Source organism: Calliopsis andreniformis, chromosome 7 (assembly GCF_051401765.1).
Source record: "Calliopsis andreniformis isolate RMS-2024a chromosome 7, iyCalAndr_principal, whole genome shotgun sequence".
NCBI classification, from domain to species: domain Eukaryota; kingdom Metazoa; phylum Arthropoda; class Insecta; order Hymenoptera; family Andrenidae; genus Calliopsis; species Calliopsis andreniformis.
In genome coordinates, this window is record NC_135068.1 from 12437501 (window position 1) to 12452641 (window position 15141).

A 15141-nucleotide genomic window follows, 5' to 3' on the forward strand; every position below is an offset into this window, starting at 1 on the left:
CTGGGTGCCCGAGACCGACAAGCCGTACATGTGCTCGAGCTGCGGCAAGGGGTACACCCACATCTTCACGCTGAACCGCCACCGTCGCACTGTGTGCGGCAAGATCAGGAACACCAGCGGCAAGTGGAAGTGTCCACGGTGCACCAGGTCGTACGTCACCGAGGGGAACCTGGTGCGCCACGTGAGGTTCGAGTGCGGCGTCAGGAGGAAATTCTGCTGCATCTTCTGCAACAGGAAGTTCACGCAGCGCTGCAGCCTGATCCGACACCTGAGGAACTTCCACAACGAGAGCTTCGACAGCAGCGCCGCCGCGGTCCCGCAGGAGTACCCGCCAATGAACGCGTGCCACGTGGACGTGAAGGCTGCGGAGGACTCCCGAGTGTGAGGGCGCTGCGAGAGCGAGGGGCGGAGCTCCAGGTCGACGCTAGGGAATCCCCGCGCTAGGAAGTTTTCACGCTAGGGGATTGGAGAGGGGCTGCCGCCAGCGGCGCGTTTTGTTTTCGACCCTAGCCGCAATATTTTCGTACTTGTTCGAACGACTTAGGTCGTTTGTGGGGGTGGTGCAAAGACACCAGGTTCCTACTGTGGAATCCTTTTAACGTAGTCCTACGGGGAGATCGTAGAGCTTCAAGTGTCACTTAACGTGTTGAAATTTCTTATCCGTGTTACGTAGAACCGTAGTTTGTAAGGAAGATTTTTAACAGTGACTACAGCAATTATCCCATGCTACTGGTGTTGGCGTTTGGAATTGGTCTTCGAGATTCGGGGGGCGGTTGGGCCGCGGGCTGCGGGACACTCGCGATGTTGTGCGAAGAAGGTACGAACGATGCTTTTTCTTTTATTTTTATTTTTTTTTTTTTTTTACTTATTTATTTGGGACACGACTTTTACAGTATTTTAGGAGATGACTAATTGGTTAGTGTAGTATTTTTGTTTCTAGGATATGAGTACCTGTGTTTCGCAACTAAGTTCCTGGAAGTCCCTAGAAGTCCCTAGAAGTCCCCGAATTTTGGTACAAGTAGTTATCATAAGAGTCTGCGAAATATTAGTTTTTAACTACGGGGATTCGACGTCCCTAGACGTCCCTATATTTTAGTGACAGTAGTTACTACGAAATTATGCAAATTATCCCTAAGGATTCAATGTCCCTAGAAGTTTCTACGTCCCTACAAGTATCCTCTACTTGATCGGTTGTTTTTACCAATGGACTGTTACTAGAAATGATAGTAATTTCAGTTCTAAATCATTCTTAAATTCCCGCCAATTCGTGGTTCGTCAGACAGAGCTTCGTTCGCAGCCCTTCTTCTCTCGCTCGTGTCTCGATAAACAGTCTGCAGGGGAACATTATAATTGGGAAGCTCAATGTTCGATGATTTCGGGCGACCGAAGACTAGGGGGCGTCCACTTCGCAGAGAACTGTCCGTTTTATGTAAGTACTGATTATAGGGGGTGGTACGCTCGTAAACGGCTGCGACGCGAATGGCCTTTTAAATTGATAAGCTTTTTTTGACTATCAGAAGACAAGATATATAGATATATTATATATATATTATATATATATACACATACACTGACTATTTGTAAGGTAAGGTTACAAAACGGCACTGGAAGCACGTGGAAGCATTTTATCGCGTTGAGAATCGAAAAGGGTCGCGCTTCCCGCCGCGGTGTACCGCGCACGCGCCGCGCCCTTCTTGAAAAGTGTCTTAATAGTTAGATCTGAACGTACACATAGCAAGAAGAGGAAATACGCTTTGTCGCCTCGTGTTCGCGGAACGTTTCGAAATCAAGGCTGATTTGTTCGATAGTGTGTTCGTACTTTCAATTAATCTGTTTTAGTTCATTCGTAATTCCCGCGCGCGCGCGCAAGGGACGCGTTCTAAGTGCTTGTGTTCGTGGGGGGCCTCACAGAGGCCCCACCAGATTGTTAACACATCTTGATGGTGCTGAACGTGTTATCCTCCCCTTTTTGACATCGCAATTGTTTTTTTTTCTTCTTATTATTTTATCTCTTTATCATTATTACTATTTTTATTTCTTACACAAGGTAATCCCTTAAGACTGTGTTAGTAGAGGGACTAGGATTAAATGATATACTTGCAAATGGTGCACTTAAGGACTTTTACGATTACCTATATTAGTATATGTATATTCTAGTATCGTTTGAGGATAAGTCAGGATATATAATGTGTCGGATTCGCCAGGTTGTATCGGTGCAGTTAATCAACGCGGCGGTAATTTTTCTCGTTAACTTTTGCAACTGGTAGTTGTTGTTTGGGCTGTGAAAAATCATTCATCTCTCATTAATTCTATCGTACGTTTCCTTTCCCTTTCGTTCTTCCTCTATCGATCTCTCTGTCTATCTATCTCTCTGTCTCTCATCGATAACGTCCCGAGTTGAATATTTGTTGACGAATCCCCGAAGGAAGTCCGAGATCCTTCATCTTGGCTCGCTACACCGCAAACGTACGACTCATACGAGGAAAACTTTGTTATTCTGTAAGGTGTTACTTAAATGAGAAACAATAAATACACATATACACGGTTTACCCATCTCGTGTGTGATCTTTTCCTTACGCTAAAAAAACCCTGTGCCCCTCGATCCTCTTTTCCCTTCTTTTCAGCTACTCTTCAATTTCAGCGCCACCCATCGATATTAGACCCTCAGAGAAGGTCTTTCGAATAATGCTCCTTTGATTGTTCCAGCTTCCATCCCCTAAAAAGTCTCGATCGCTCACAGTGCTCTATGATCGTTGTTTCAGAGAAGGGGCTGCTGTTCTGCGACCTCCTGCCCCGCGATATTTGGCGACGCTGCAAGGATGAGCTGCTCTGCCTCAAGTGCGCCAGGAAGTATAGTGATTGGAGGAGCTTGAGGAAGCACATGAATTTTTTCTGTCAAATGGAGCCTCGCTACCCCTGCCCTCGCTGCACCCACAGGGCCAGGATTCCCACCCTGCTGAAGTACCACATGGTTCGTGAGCACGCTACCGATGTGTCTGTTAAAGAGATCTACGATCTTCCCTCGTATTAAGTGTTCTTGTACTCGCTGAGTCTCGGGGTTAGATGAAGTCTTCCTTGTACTTTGCTGGCACTTTTGATAGCGAGTGGTTACCTGAGCCAGTGGACGAGGGACTGGCAGTGAGATGTAGTTTTTGGTGATATGAGTTCGAATAAATGTATGATTCGCAAATGGTGTCTTCGTGTTATTATTGTAGAATATTGTTTTGGGGAGTAGAGGTTCCCAGGCGAGGTGGAGAAAGGGTTGATGAGTGTTGAGATGTTGGAGGATGTTTGTGGAGTCTGCATCTTCCTTGTTGCAGGGAGAGTGTTTTTTGGTGCACAGTGGTTCATGTGTAATGATGCAACCCTTTTCTTTACAGGAATATCGAGTTTAGTAGATGGTTACCATCATTGGCCTTCTAGATTTCTAGTTCGATATTTCTGTGAAAAAGAACTGCGTCAGAAAAAATGACTTCTGTGAAAAGTGACCTCAGATCCCCTCACCACTTCAGAAACCGCTGACAAATTCCCTTATGAGTCTCTTTCTTTTACAGGTCCAGACGTTGAAGTCTCTTCGTGGCATCAGTCGGTCCAGGAAGCGATACAGTGTTCTAACGTGGTCGCTTTTGGTTTTTAGGTGGCTCGTGTCACCACTTGGACGAGCCGGTAGCACCTGATCAATTCGGCAAGCCTGTCTTCGTCTGCCCGCGATGTGGCAGAGGCTACACCTGGAAAGCCAGCCTGCAACGACACCTGAGCACTGGCTGCGGTCTGCCACCGATGTTCTGCTGCAATCTCTGCGACTACAGGACTAGCAGAAAGGATATTCTGTTCAGGCACATGAGACACGTGCACTCGCGGCTACCAGCTTAGCGAAATCTTTGAACCAAGTACCTTGAAGAAGCAGTCGAGTTTTGGATTATCTCGGGAGATCTGGGGAATTTTTTTGACCGACCTGGGGAATTTTTCGACCGATCTGAAGATTTTTTTTAACCGATATATAGGGAATTTTTTTATTGGTCTAGGGTTTTTCCATGATATCTGGGGAATTTTTCGAGCATCGAGAAACCGAAGGAGAGAAAGATTTAGATGTTGGTTTTGAGTGCGTTTTTAAATTAAGGTACTCAAGGTGTACGTTTTAGAGGTCTTGCTTATTCTAGGGATATTTTAGAGTTGAATGTTCCATGATATAGGGAATTTTGATGAAGAGTTGTGTTGGTTATTCTGTTGTTACTTACGGTTATTTCTTGTTTTTGTGGCTCTAGTAAAGCTTGAGTCACACTTTTTAAATATTCAATAAGTACCTGACTATAGCAAGTATAGTTGCAACATGACGACATGTGGTGGGCCTACTGAAATGGCGTCACCGTATGCACTAATTTAACCAATAAACTAGCAACGACATTCCTGATCTAAACAGCCAATAATAGCACTAAAAAATTTTAGTTCCTCCATACTTCTAAGTTCCTACAACGACTTTGTATCCTTCTGAAGTCTTACCAATACCTGCAACCTGAGGCGTTGAAGTCACCAAAAGCCCGCCATCTTCGAAATAAAAATCTGTTATCAACACACTCATTCCGAGTACTAAATAAAGTGCTATTATACTGAATACTGCCTTCGATGTCTTGCATTATCAGAGTCCCTTCTCCACGTAGGTGAAAGAAGAAAAAGCGTCGTCGTCGATCCTCCGCGAACTCCTCTTCATCGCTGTCCTTTCGCTCTGTTTCAGGCGTTTGGAACGTTCAAGGTTACGTGGACAGCTACAACCCTGTTGACGGTCTTCCTCTTCACCCTGACCTGGACAAGTTCAAGATGTCTGAGGGCGCCCCAGCCATGTCCTATCCAGTGCACAAGCGTCACATGTGCAGCTTCTGCAAGAAGGTCTTCCCCCTGAAGAACTTGCTGAGGAGGCACGTGCAGTTCGGCTGCAAGATGAACCCTCGGAACGCGCAGTTCGCCTGCTCCCTGTGCCCCTACAAAAGCACCTACAAGGCCAACATGGAGAGGCACGTGAGGAACGTTCACCAAACAGGCGTGCTCAAATTCCGCTGTGATCTGTGCAACTTCCGCAGTAACTACTCTTTCTGCGTGCGCAGGCACATGAAGACGTTCCATCATGTCTCTGACGCGCCTGTTAAACAATAAACAGACGTATTCGAGGCAGCTCTTGAGCTGAGTCTTGAGCCTAGGGAGTTCCTAGGGACTTTCGTGGTGACCCCCGAGAGCAGTGTCTTTTCCTCTAGATCTTAGAGACCTTGGTGAGAGTCCGTGTTAGAGGTGGACCACTAGAGAGGTTAGGTACGGTTTTCCTGGTGGTGAACGTGGTGGAGATTTCTTAATTCGAGGTGTTATTGTATTAGAGATTATTTGAGAGGTGTCTTCTGGGTTCAGTATTGTATTCGAGGTTGAGTTTTATTTTTCCTCAGACTTCCTGTTTCACTCTCCACTGATGAAGAGGATCGAGGTATAAGTTAAGTCGATGTAATCGCTACCAGTAGCGTCCCTCCTGTCGCGACCGTTTGTATGCATTTTATAACCATATACTCGCTCGTAGTGGATATATCATAGCCGCCATTTGTCGAGTCGCAGGTGCTGAGGTACTTTGTAAATCCCCTAGGAACGTAATAAAACATTCAACACGTTTACCTAGCGCATCAACAAGCCTCTGTATTTCCTTTGACTGTCGAGCGTTCGGCTACCCCACCTCCCGCGCCATTTTGCTTAAAGCTTCGAGATTTTTTCAGGAGGACCAGGTCGTCGCGGCGAACCGAGGGAAATTCATTAATTGTGCATTGATGTATGTGTACGGTCGAGAGACGAGCTCGCTGCGTTCTCGTTGAGGGACGGCAGCCATTAACACGGTCTGGTGTTCTTGTTTCAGCCTTTGTGTGGCCTTACAAGAGCATCTACACGTTCGACCAGGCGAACAGGCTCGCTCGAGGGGGCGAGTACTTGCAGCAGCATCCTCGAGGGAGCCCCGATGCCAGGGAGAGGAGTTTTGTTTGCGTCGACTGCGGCAAAGCCTATGCAGTCCAGAGGTCTCTGTGGCGGCACCGGAAGTTCGAGTGTGTCAACGCCAAACCGAAGTTCACGTGCAACGCCTGCTCATATGAAAGCCCCCACAAGTGGTGCATGGAGAATCACAAGAAGAGGCACCACGGCCATGTTTATAATTGACCCGGTTGGGAGGGTAGGGACCCAATCACGAAGACTGACGCGGGGACTTTCGGTGAGAAGGTGTCACACGCCTCTTGAGTACTAGAAAAAGACCTGGGCATGAGTGAGTCTATATGTGAGAGCTCTAAGCCACTTCAAACGTCTTCCGATGTCATAGGACATCCTCTTGTGACGTAGAGCTCCTCCCCTCTGACTTAGGTCCTTCCCCTCTAATGTATAGCTCCTCCCCTCAGACTTAGGCCCCGCCCCTTTAATGTAGAGCTCCTCCTCTTCGACTTAAGCCCCTCCCTTTTAATGTAGAGCTCCTCCTCTTCGAGTTAGACTCCTCCCCATTGACGCAGAGCTCCTCCCCTCCGATATAGACTCCTCTCCTTTAATGTAGAACTCCTGATCTCCGATTTAAGCTCAGTCCCTCAAATTTAGGCCCCTCCCCATTAACGTACAGTTCCTCCCTTCCTATTCAGACTCCTCCCCTTCGACTTAGGCTCCTCCCTTTTGAAGTAGAGCTCCCCCTTCCGATTTTGACGCTTCCCCTGTGATGTAAAGCTTCACAGGGACCTATATTATGCGTGGCTCCACAGGGGAGGAGCCTAAATCTCTGCGGAGAAAAGACATCCATTTAAGATTAATTGTTTAAGAAGCGAGTTATACGAATTTCGAGATCTCCTATAGATTTTGCCCAGGTCTGCTTACGTACAGACTATTCTACTTGAGTGCGTGTGTATTATTATCGATAACGATTCGAGCAGCCCCTGAAACCTGTGATATACCAGCCCCAATGGGCTGTATTTCGTACTTGTCTTTCGTTCGTTTTTTCTAAGCGCTTCTATCCTTCATTTCTATATCTGTCTTATCCATCGTCAGATGAGACACCTGGAAATGTCGAGCTTCTTTTTAAAAGTATTGAATTTATTATACATACGTTTTACCGAGCCAACTGACTATTGATATCTGTGGTAACTGTGTACTGTGCCAGTCGAAATAAAAAATATTTATAGCAGTAGTTCGGTTTCTATGTTATTAAGTTATTGTAAATTGTGTGTAATGTATGTTCGATTTACAAATTTGTTGAATTATTAAACATGGGAGTAAGTTTGAGGAATATTTCTTTCCAATAATTTTGTCTCCATTTAAATTATGCGAACTAATTAAATTTTCAACAAGTCCCTAGGCCTGCAGCTTCAAGACAAGGGCTCACCAAACAAGAGGACCCTAGGAACCAAAATGGCGTCCAATATAGTATCTCTCAAGACTTCATAACTAAACCCCCCAACATCCACGGGTGATTTACTCCTTCAAGTTCGACCACTAATCTGTTTTTTGCAATAAAAACCGTTTCACAGGATTGCATTCTAAGCTCACCCTCACCTCCTCCTCCAAGTGTCCTCCGCCCTAAACCTAAAGAGGTCTCTGAGCGCCTCCCCAGAGTGTGAAAATAGCTTTCTCTCTAATCGAGTCCCCAAACCGCGAGGAGGAAACGTCTCCTCCCTTTCTGTCTCCTCTCCCAACTGCTCGGCGCGCGCACCCTCTCTAACTTGGTCCCTCTGCTTTCAGCGTACCGGAAGATGTACATGGGCGACCAGGTCCTCGGCTACACCTGCACAATGTGCAGCAAGTTCTACAAGATGTGGAGCAACTATCTGAAGCACAAGTGCGAACCGCCGCAGTTCAAGTGTCCGCTCTGCCCGTTCGCCGCGTTCAAGGCCTTCATACTGCACGCCCACCAGGCCGAGCAGCACTTCAAGGTCTCCACGTCGAACACGTGAACCCGCCCCTAAGGACAGTCTTCCCCCTCTCGATACACGCGCCATCGAATTGCCTTAATCACCGTCGGATGCTTCCTCGTGCCTATTTCTACTCGGTGGTTCCTTTGTACCGATTATTGCGTGGAAGGGAGAAAACGTGGTGGTTCAATTTAAAGAGGGCCTTGGGGTTGTACCCTAAAGAGGGGGGTTGAATTTTCGGGAAAAGTGGAAGGGGCGAAAATGGAAACTTTTTTTTCTTGTGAATACTATAGATCCTCTTCTCCTTTACAGAGTTTGGGAACATTTTCTGCACACTTTGCATGCCACATGGTTACTCCAGTTTTAATAATATTTATTGCTCGTTCACCACTTTTTCTCGGGTTCACCCTCGACAGGTGTCCATCACGAGGTGCTCGGTTTTCAGAGTGGCGTCTTCTGTAATTCACTGCTTGCATGGTCATGAAGAATAGGGCCTCTTGCGAATCGAGCTAGACAATAACTTGCAGGAAAATGGTTCTTCTTTCTTGTGTCTCACAAGTGTTAGTTAAAATTTCTGCGAGGGGTGAGCTACGAACACGCCAGCAGTTCTCGAAACGCTTCGTGTTGGACGTCACTCTGGACTTCGTCCACGCTGGGACGACAGGTTAATTATTTTCATTTAGCGAACTCGCGCTAGCAGTTCAGTTCGCGTACTTAGGTATTAGAACGCAGACTTTCTCGACTGATTAATTAGCGATAATTACTGATTATCTGGTGTTGCTCGCGCCACAGGTCTCGACTGTGTTCCCCGATCGATTTCCCACTGTCCTCTGTTCGCTTTGGTGACACCAAACCTCTCGATTATCGGACCACGCCTTGGTAAGTCGGAAAAAAATAATTAGGATCCTCCTGGAGCGTCTGTAACTCTGTGAGAATCGATTTAATCGGCTAGTTGCATAAAGAAGGACTCGAACGATGGAAGAAATCACGCGCGGGAACTTATCACGTAACCCTAGTACTCGTAAATGCATGTATTTTCTTAATACCAAAAGGAAAGGAAATAAAGAATCAGATGCAAGGATTATTGCAAACGGAGGCTGTCATTTACGATGTGGAGGAGGACTCTTTTTCTCGGTGACCCTTCTATTCTCAGGTCTAACTTCTGCAGCTGGGTACTGAGAGAAATTGGCGCCACTCTGCTGTAGCGAGAAGAAGAAAGGATACTTCTCGTCAAGGTTATTGTTTTGGGTGCTGGATTTATGCTACGAATTAAACTCCAAAAATTGTACTATCTAAAAATTCGAATATTTTTAAGTACCTCAAAATTGGAATCTTCAAAATTTTTTAAATATTTGAGTGTTTAATGTATATTAAACATTCAGATTATTCTGTACATAAACATCAGAAAAGCCCCCTAAAAGGAACGCGTCACGAAATCTTTCTCAAGAATGGCATCAGCAATCGAGGCGCCACAATTTCCAGAGGATCCAAAAATAACAAATAACCAATTTTCTATGTTTCAGCCGTGAAGTACGTCTGCAAGCCCTGCGGCAAGACCTACAAGTGGAAGAAGAACTTAGTCCGCCACGAGCGCCAGGAGTGTGGGAAGCAGCCTCATCGCTGCGACTTCTGTAACCGAGTGATGAACCTGAAGGACAGCCTGATCCGCCATTTGCGAGAAAAACATGGTCAAGACGTGCGTGTCGGAAGACGAGTGCCACAGGAAGTGGACCCCCTCAGCCTGGACAATTTCTTCGTCGACCCAGTGGACAACGAGAGCGACTGATCGCTAAACAGACGATCTAAAAATTTATCCCTTGCATTCCTTTCATGTCAACAAATTCCCAAATTGACAGCCACTGGAGGAAATCAGTGGCTTCCTTCTGTACCGAAAACTGGTGCCTGCAGAGAGTTTATACTGTCTTGTACCTTCCAATAAAATGAATTTTAATTATAGAAGACACGTGACACAATTTCCCCACGTTCTCCACCCTCGAGTGTGTTTCATCCCTCGTTCTGAAGTCGGTCAATGTTCGTTCAAGGGGATGTCGTCGATTCTGGGAAAGGTGACGACCTCGAAGTGCGAAATGTGTGTCTGTGTACTGTTTCAGAGGCTGAGGAGTCTCGTTGTCGATGGAGGCAGGTGGTCGAATAGAGTATGCTTTGCTTTTGGTGGGGGCGAGAGCTTGCTCGCGAAGCGTTCCATTTCCCGCGCTGTCGCACTCAAACGCATCTTTCTGTCCCTTGTTTTTCAGGTTTCCACGTGTGCTGCGAGTGCAAGAAAACGTACAGGTCGAGAATGGCGCTGAACAGACACGTCAGGGAGGAATGTGGCAGGGTTTTGTACACTTGCCCCTTCTGCCACAGTATCATGCCGATGAAGTTCAACCTGCTGAACCACCTGAAGAAGGAGCACGGTTGCGTGCCGAAGATGTAACTAGAAAATGGTGCAGCTGCAGTCTGCAGAACTACATGGTGCTCAAGTTTTGTTGCTTTCGTGTTCGAAGATAGAGGATGGATAACTAAATTATAGTTTATATTTCGCCTGATTTGTTTCGAGACTGAATGAAGATCGTTCTTCAAGCTGAACTGATGTAATAGAGTGAAGAAGATGAATGTTGTGATTGGAATTGTAATTAATAAAAGAGAGTATGTTTTGTTGATGTGAAGGAAGAGAGTCAGTCTTGAGAGAAGATGAAACTAATTCATGTTGTTATTATTTTGTGGGTTGTATAGTTTGTGGAAAGTGGAGAGTTCGATGCGTGGAGATTTCAATGCGTGGAGATTTCAACGCGTGGAAACTTTAATATCTGGAGATTTCAACGCGTGAAGATTCTAATATCTGGAGATTTCAACGCGTGGAGATTTGAGCAGCCAGTTGCATTTTTATATCGACAGTGATCTCTACACCTTCATCTTACTCTAGTGTCTCTACATCCTCACAAAATAGTTCCATCCTCCCACAATCATCTAATGTTTCCCAAATTCCTCAAACCACATCCACAGCACTATTTTTTAATTTTAAAAGAATTTTCCTCTTACATTTTCACAAATTCCAACACTCCATATTTGTAATTGGAGTTTACAAGTACCAAAGCTCACCATATCGAATGAAAAATGGTTCCAAAATTCACTCTAGTCTCTTACTAACCAAACCATGTGATTTCCTTTTGCAGGTCGTCGATATAAAATTCGGAGGCACGCGTGCAAAGCCTGTGGGAACATGTACAAGTGTTACAGTTCTTTAACAAGATACATACGAGAAGAGTGTGGCCAGGCACCCAAGTATCAGTGCCCCTATTGTCCAAAGAGGAGCAAGTTACGATGTAACTTGCTGAAGCACATGCGCAAGAAGCACGGCTGAAAACCGGAAGTTTCTAAACGTGACAAATTCAAGATTGAGTGGCGTTTGAAAGAGGAACCTGAATTTTTTGGATACAGTCGAAATTATAAAATTTAGAAGACGATTAGTGTGAGATAATTTGAAGACACTGGTGGCTGGGTACTTTTACATAAAAATGATTTCAAAGATTTAACCCATGAGTATAAATGTTTGAATTCATTTCCGTGTTTCAAAGCTTCGAATTTCTCTCTACTAATTTTCTTTCCTGTTTTAATTTCGGCTGTATTCAAACAATTCAAGCAGACGAATTTTGCATCCCTCTGGAACAATTGTTTGTAAAATAGTGTACATTTCTCTCGAAAGCACGAGGATAACTTTGTAAATAAATCGCTGGGAAGCTATCCATCTGTTTTAAGGGGGATCGCTGGATTGACACTCGAACTGAATTAAAACTAAGCCTGGCAGAAAAGTCAAGTATTCCTTGCAATAATTTTCCAAAAGGAACTCCTATTCTGAAGCTGGCTGGGCACTGGAAGGGTTCGAAATTTCGAAATTGGAGCTCAGATACTAAAATTTAGGGTTTTCCAAAAATTGATCTTCTCAGTCTAGGTATTCTCATCGATCTCAGCTCTGTTTCCAAGTCCCCAACATCTTCCAGTGCCTCTAGAAGTATCTACCATCGACCTGCCAAGTCAGAAGAGTGACTACCACTATCAGTGACAATCGGCTGACGTGATAGGTCCTCCTCCCTAACACCTCCCTAGGATGTGCAAAGCTCTAACCCCACTTCTGTCCCAGAAACACTCCCCTTCGATAAAGACACACATAACATCGGGGACGACACTGTCACCACAGTCAGATCTTCCATCGACCTCCACTGACGAGCCAAACGCGTTTCTTTTTCAGAGTGGAACACCTGCTTGGCCTGCTCCAAGTCGTACAAGTGGCGGAAATCGTTGCACAGACACGTGAGGGAGAGCCCAGAGTGCTGGCCCGTTCTCCTGACTTCCGGGAACGGCGAGTTCATCAGACAGATTCACTACAAAATGCTCTACAACGTTAACAATTAACAGAGAGCCCCTTTGCCGCGAGATTCCTTGTTGTTTCGGATACCTTTTTATAGAAATAAATGTTATTATATTCTGATACCACAGACTAAATGCATCGAAGCGTATTGATCGCAGTCGAGCATCTTGGAGCTGCTCTATAAACACTTTCACCCCTTTTCAGGCTCGTCGAATTAATCCTGCACCTGGATGTAAGTACGCTCCCCCTGTATCTCCTTCTTGTGGATGTCGATCAGTCCTACACGATAGCCTTAAAGGGGCTGTTTAGGTCGTTGCCCTTCGACCCTCGAGGTCCGCTCATTTTCTGTTCTGAATGTCGCTTACAGCCTCGCAGATGCTCTCAGTTAGGCCCCAGCTGACCCTCCGGATTTTTCGCAGATTTTCGGCTCCGCTACCTGGCTGGGAGCAGCAAGCCGCGGAGGATGTACCCCTGTGGAAAGTGCCAGAAGATCTACTCGAACGCCTCCTCCCTCTACCGCCACCTGAAGCTCGAGTGTGGGATGCTGCCACAGTTCCACTGCCCCTACTGTCGCTTCAGCTCCAAGAGGAAGTTCAACCTGAACTCGCACGTGGCGCACAAGCACCTGAAGCTGCTCAAGTGTTACGTGGACAAGTAGAGAGTGTCAATGAGGGCAGAGACAGCGGGGCAAGTGGAATCAGTTGTAATAGGGATTAATAAAGAATGCTCTCTGTCGCTGTGACCCTGTCGATGCTGAAGAATAAAATGGTCCAGGCATTGAACTGTGTCTTTCTTGCCATTTTCGGGGTTTCTCTGGGTCTCGAGGCGAAAGTTCAGCAGAGGGTTTCAGGCCTCTCAGAGTTCCACTTAGATAGACGTTTGTTGTTGTCCCTCAAAGTCTCGCGTCCGAAGGCGGCGGTCGTTTTCGAACTAAACCCGAGCCTGCGTGTTTTTGTTTCAGGGTACCGCGTTAGCAGCTCGCTGTGGAAACCGTTCCCCTGTAAGCGTTGCGATCGTAGTTACAAGAACAAAAGCTCCCTGAACCGACACGTGCAATACGAGTGCGGAAAGGAGAAGCAATTCGTTTGCCCCCTCTGCCAGAAGAAGTTCCTCCAAAAGTGTAGCCTGAACAACCACATTATCGCCATTCACAGAATATAAGGGGGGGAGACTGTCGACTCCTTCAGCGGGGAGGAATTTTCCACAATTTCTAGAATTTTTACAAATTTCATTCAATTTCTGTTCTGAGGCTTGGGAACCTTGTTTCGAGCATGGTGTACGTCTGATTTTTGGAGCTAGAGATTTGTCCCCTCTCCTCGCTGAAGTGGTGAAGCCACCCCCGCCCCCAGAAAGACAATGCTCGCGGACTTGCGCCCCCAACTTGTACGCGATGTGCAACCGTCTATGTATATTACCATAAAACTGGACTCCATGAAACACTTGTACATTGATTTACTCCTGTTCACGAAGCGAGATCACCCTACACGTCTCATCCGAGCATCCTGTTTTTGGTAACTTTTTGTTTTGGAGGGTTGGAAATTGGCATCTCTTCATGTACGGGGTCTAGGACCAGGTCGACAGACGAGTCTTTGAAATATTCGCTGTTAATCTAGAATCCTGTGGCAACTGAGCTCTCTGTCCACCTGATGTCCACCCCTTCACGCCTCTTCACGTAAACACGGCAAAATTTTACCCTGGGCGCACTCTCTCTCGGTGCTATTGGCTGACGTTATGTGTTGGGTTGGTTACGGGTTTAATATTCTCACTGATCTCTCTCGCCAGGTGGCCTAACAACCATCCCCTCCCAGCCTCCATCTAACTTTACTCTCATTGGAACAACCTCTGACCTCGACCTCGCGTCTCGCTTGGCGCCGGGACCTGTTGCAGGGATGGTCGCGTTGCTGTCGTTGTTGAGGTCCGATTACAAGCAGCCGCTGACGTGCAAGAAGGCGAGGTCCACGACGTCCACTGCCTCCAGGGGCAGCGTCGCCCTGCCGAGCAGACGGCTGAGCAACGCTGGGGACAGCAACAGCTACGACAGCGGCAACGACAACAACAACGCGCGCTCATCGTCCTCCGCCCGCGAGGTAGTGTTCCCTGACTCGTTCGAGGTCCTGCCCCAGCCACGTGACCTCAGTCACGTCGTCTACATGGGCGTGCCCCACGAGCAGCAGCGGAAGTTCAGGTGTCGTTTCTGCGGAAAGGGCTACCGATGGAAGAGCACGATGCGGAGACACGAGATGGTGGAGTGTGGGGGCAAGCCTCCAGCCTTCCAGTGCCCAGAGTGCCCTTACAAGGCCAGGCAGAGAGGCAACCTTACGGTGCATTACAAGAGACACCATCAGAAGATGGACTTCGACGAGCACGCTTGAGGGAATTTCATTCCTGTGGCACGATCGTCCTGACGAGACAGAGAAGTTTCTGGGGATACTTGTTTTGTGGAATTCAGATTTTCTTTCGCGAGGTTTGGTAGGATTTATTCTGGCAGACCTGGGTGAATTTTAATCGAAAGGAGGATCAATTGCTTTTTGGAAACTGTTCCATTATTTTCTATTGTGGAATTTTGATTAACTGGACTTATTGGACACAGTTTTTTAAAGTTTGATTGGTAGTATTTTATGCTTGCTTGGAGACTTCAATGTATATACAGATGTGACTCTTTGAAGACTATTTGCAGACTAGAAGTAATTGATCACTTCCAGTAATATTTCAGAGTTATTTTAAGTATGCCCAGGTCTGCTTTTTGAGTATTTTATACGTCGATGGACTTCCAGGGTTCATATCCATAAGAAAAGAGTTTCTTCAGAGTCTAATTTTTGATAAGCTGTATTTAGAATTTTAAAAATCAGATTTCTAGTGGATGTCAGA

General features: G+C 46.3%; 7 protein-coding genes and 1 long non-coding RNA gene across 9 annotated transcripts in view; all 8 read left to right on the forward strand.

Moving 5' to 3' along the window:
* The window catches only part of LOC143181493 (PR domain zinc finger protein 14-like), a 1288-nt gene extending 833 nt beyond the window's left edge, over nt 1-455 (forward strand). Inside the window, exon 2 of the mRNA XM_076381923.1 lies at nt 1-455. This exon is cut by the window's left edge and continues 142 nt beyond it. Coding sequence (XP_076238038.1) covers nt 1-385 — 385 coding nt within the window. The 3' untranslated portion in view covers nt 386-455.
* Nucleotides 1-10658, forward strand: part of LOC143181518 (uncharacterized) — a 37798-nt gene extending 27140 nt beyond the window's left edge. Inside the window, exon 2 of the long non-coding RNA XR_013002288.1 lies at nt 10160-10658. This is a non-coding gene — a long non-coding RNA (uncharacterized LOC143181518). The remainder of the gene's footprint in view (nt 1-10159) is intronic.
* On the forward strand, nt 695-3767 carry LOC143181503 (uncharacterized). Of its 2 annotated transcripts, XM_076381939.1 has the most exons (3): nt 695-817; nt 2763-2971; nt 3638-3767. In XM_076381939.1, exons 1-3 carry the CDS (start codon nt 724-726, stop codon nt 3668-3670), a joined length of 336 nt encoding a protein of 111 aa, XP_076238054.1. In that variant the 5' UTR covers nt 695-723; the 3' UTR covers nt 3671-3767. The 2 variants fall into 2 exon arrangements, with proteins under 2 accessions (XP_076238054.1, XP_076238053.1); XM_076381938.1 differs by lacking the exon at nt 3638-3767 and having other exon boundaries at nt 2763-3193.
* Nucleotides 3904-5544, forward strand: LOC143181507 (uncharacterized). Its single transcript, XM_076381944.1, has one exon. It carries the CDS (start codon nt 4816-4818, stop codon nt 5146-5148), a length of 333 nt encoding a protein of 110 aa, XP_076238059.1. The 5' UTR covers nt 3904-4815; the 3' UTR covers nt 5149-5544.
* Nucleotides 5453-7873, forward strand: LOC143181855 (uncharacterized). The gene is made up of 4 exons (XM_076382513.1): nt 5453-5467; nt 5502-5800; nt 5885-6232; nt 7735-7873. Exons 1-3 carry the CDS (start codon nt 5453-5455, stop codon nt 6114-6116), a joined length of 546 nt encoding a protein of 181 aa, XP_076238628.1. The 3' UTR covers nt 6117-6232; nt 7735-7873.
* On the forward strand, nt 8430-9690 carry LOC143181494 (uncharacterized). The gene is made up of 3 exons (XM_076381924.1): nt 8430-8568; nt 8697-8783; nt 9428-9690. The coding sequence occupies exons 1-3, from the start codon at nt 8436-8438 to the stop codon at nt 9688-9690; spliced, it is 483 nt and encodes a 160-aa protein (XP_076238039.1). The 5' UTR covers nt 8430-8435.
* A 1635-nt stretch (nt 10659-12293) lies between the features above and the next one.
* LOC143181431 (uncharacterized) lies at nt 12294-13448 on the forward strand. The gene is made up of 6 exons (XM_076381814.1): nt 12294-12305; nt 12402-12418; nt 12478-12605; nt 12693-12927; nt 12996-13150; nt 13235-13448. Exons 1-6 carry the CDS (start codon nt 12294-12296, stop codon nt 13432-13434), a joined length of 747 nt encoding a protein of 248 aa, XP_076237929.1. The 3' UTR covers nt 13435-13448.
* Nucleotides 13449-14143: 695 nt separating this feature from the next.
* On the forward strand, nt 14144-14741 carry LOC143181495 (uncharacterized). Its single transcript, XM_076381925.1, has one exon. The coding sequence runs from the start codon at nt 14163-14165 to the stop codon at nt 14643-14645; it is 483 nt and encodes a 160-aa protein (XP_076238040.1). The 5' UTR covers nt 14144-14162; the 3' UTR covers nt 14646-14741.
* Nucleotides 14742-15141: the final 400 nt, after the last annotated feature.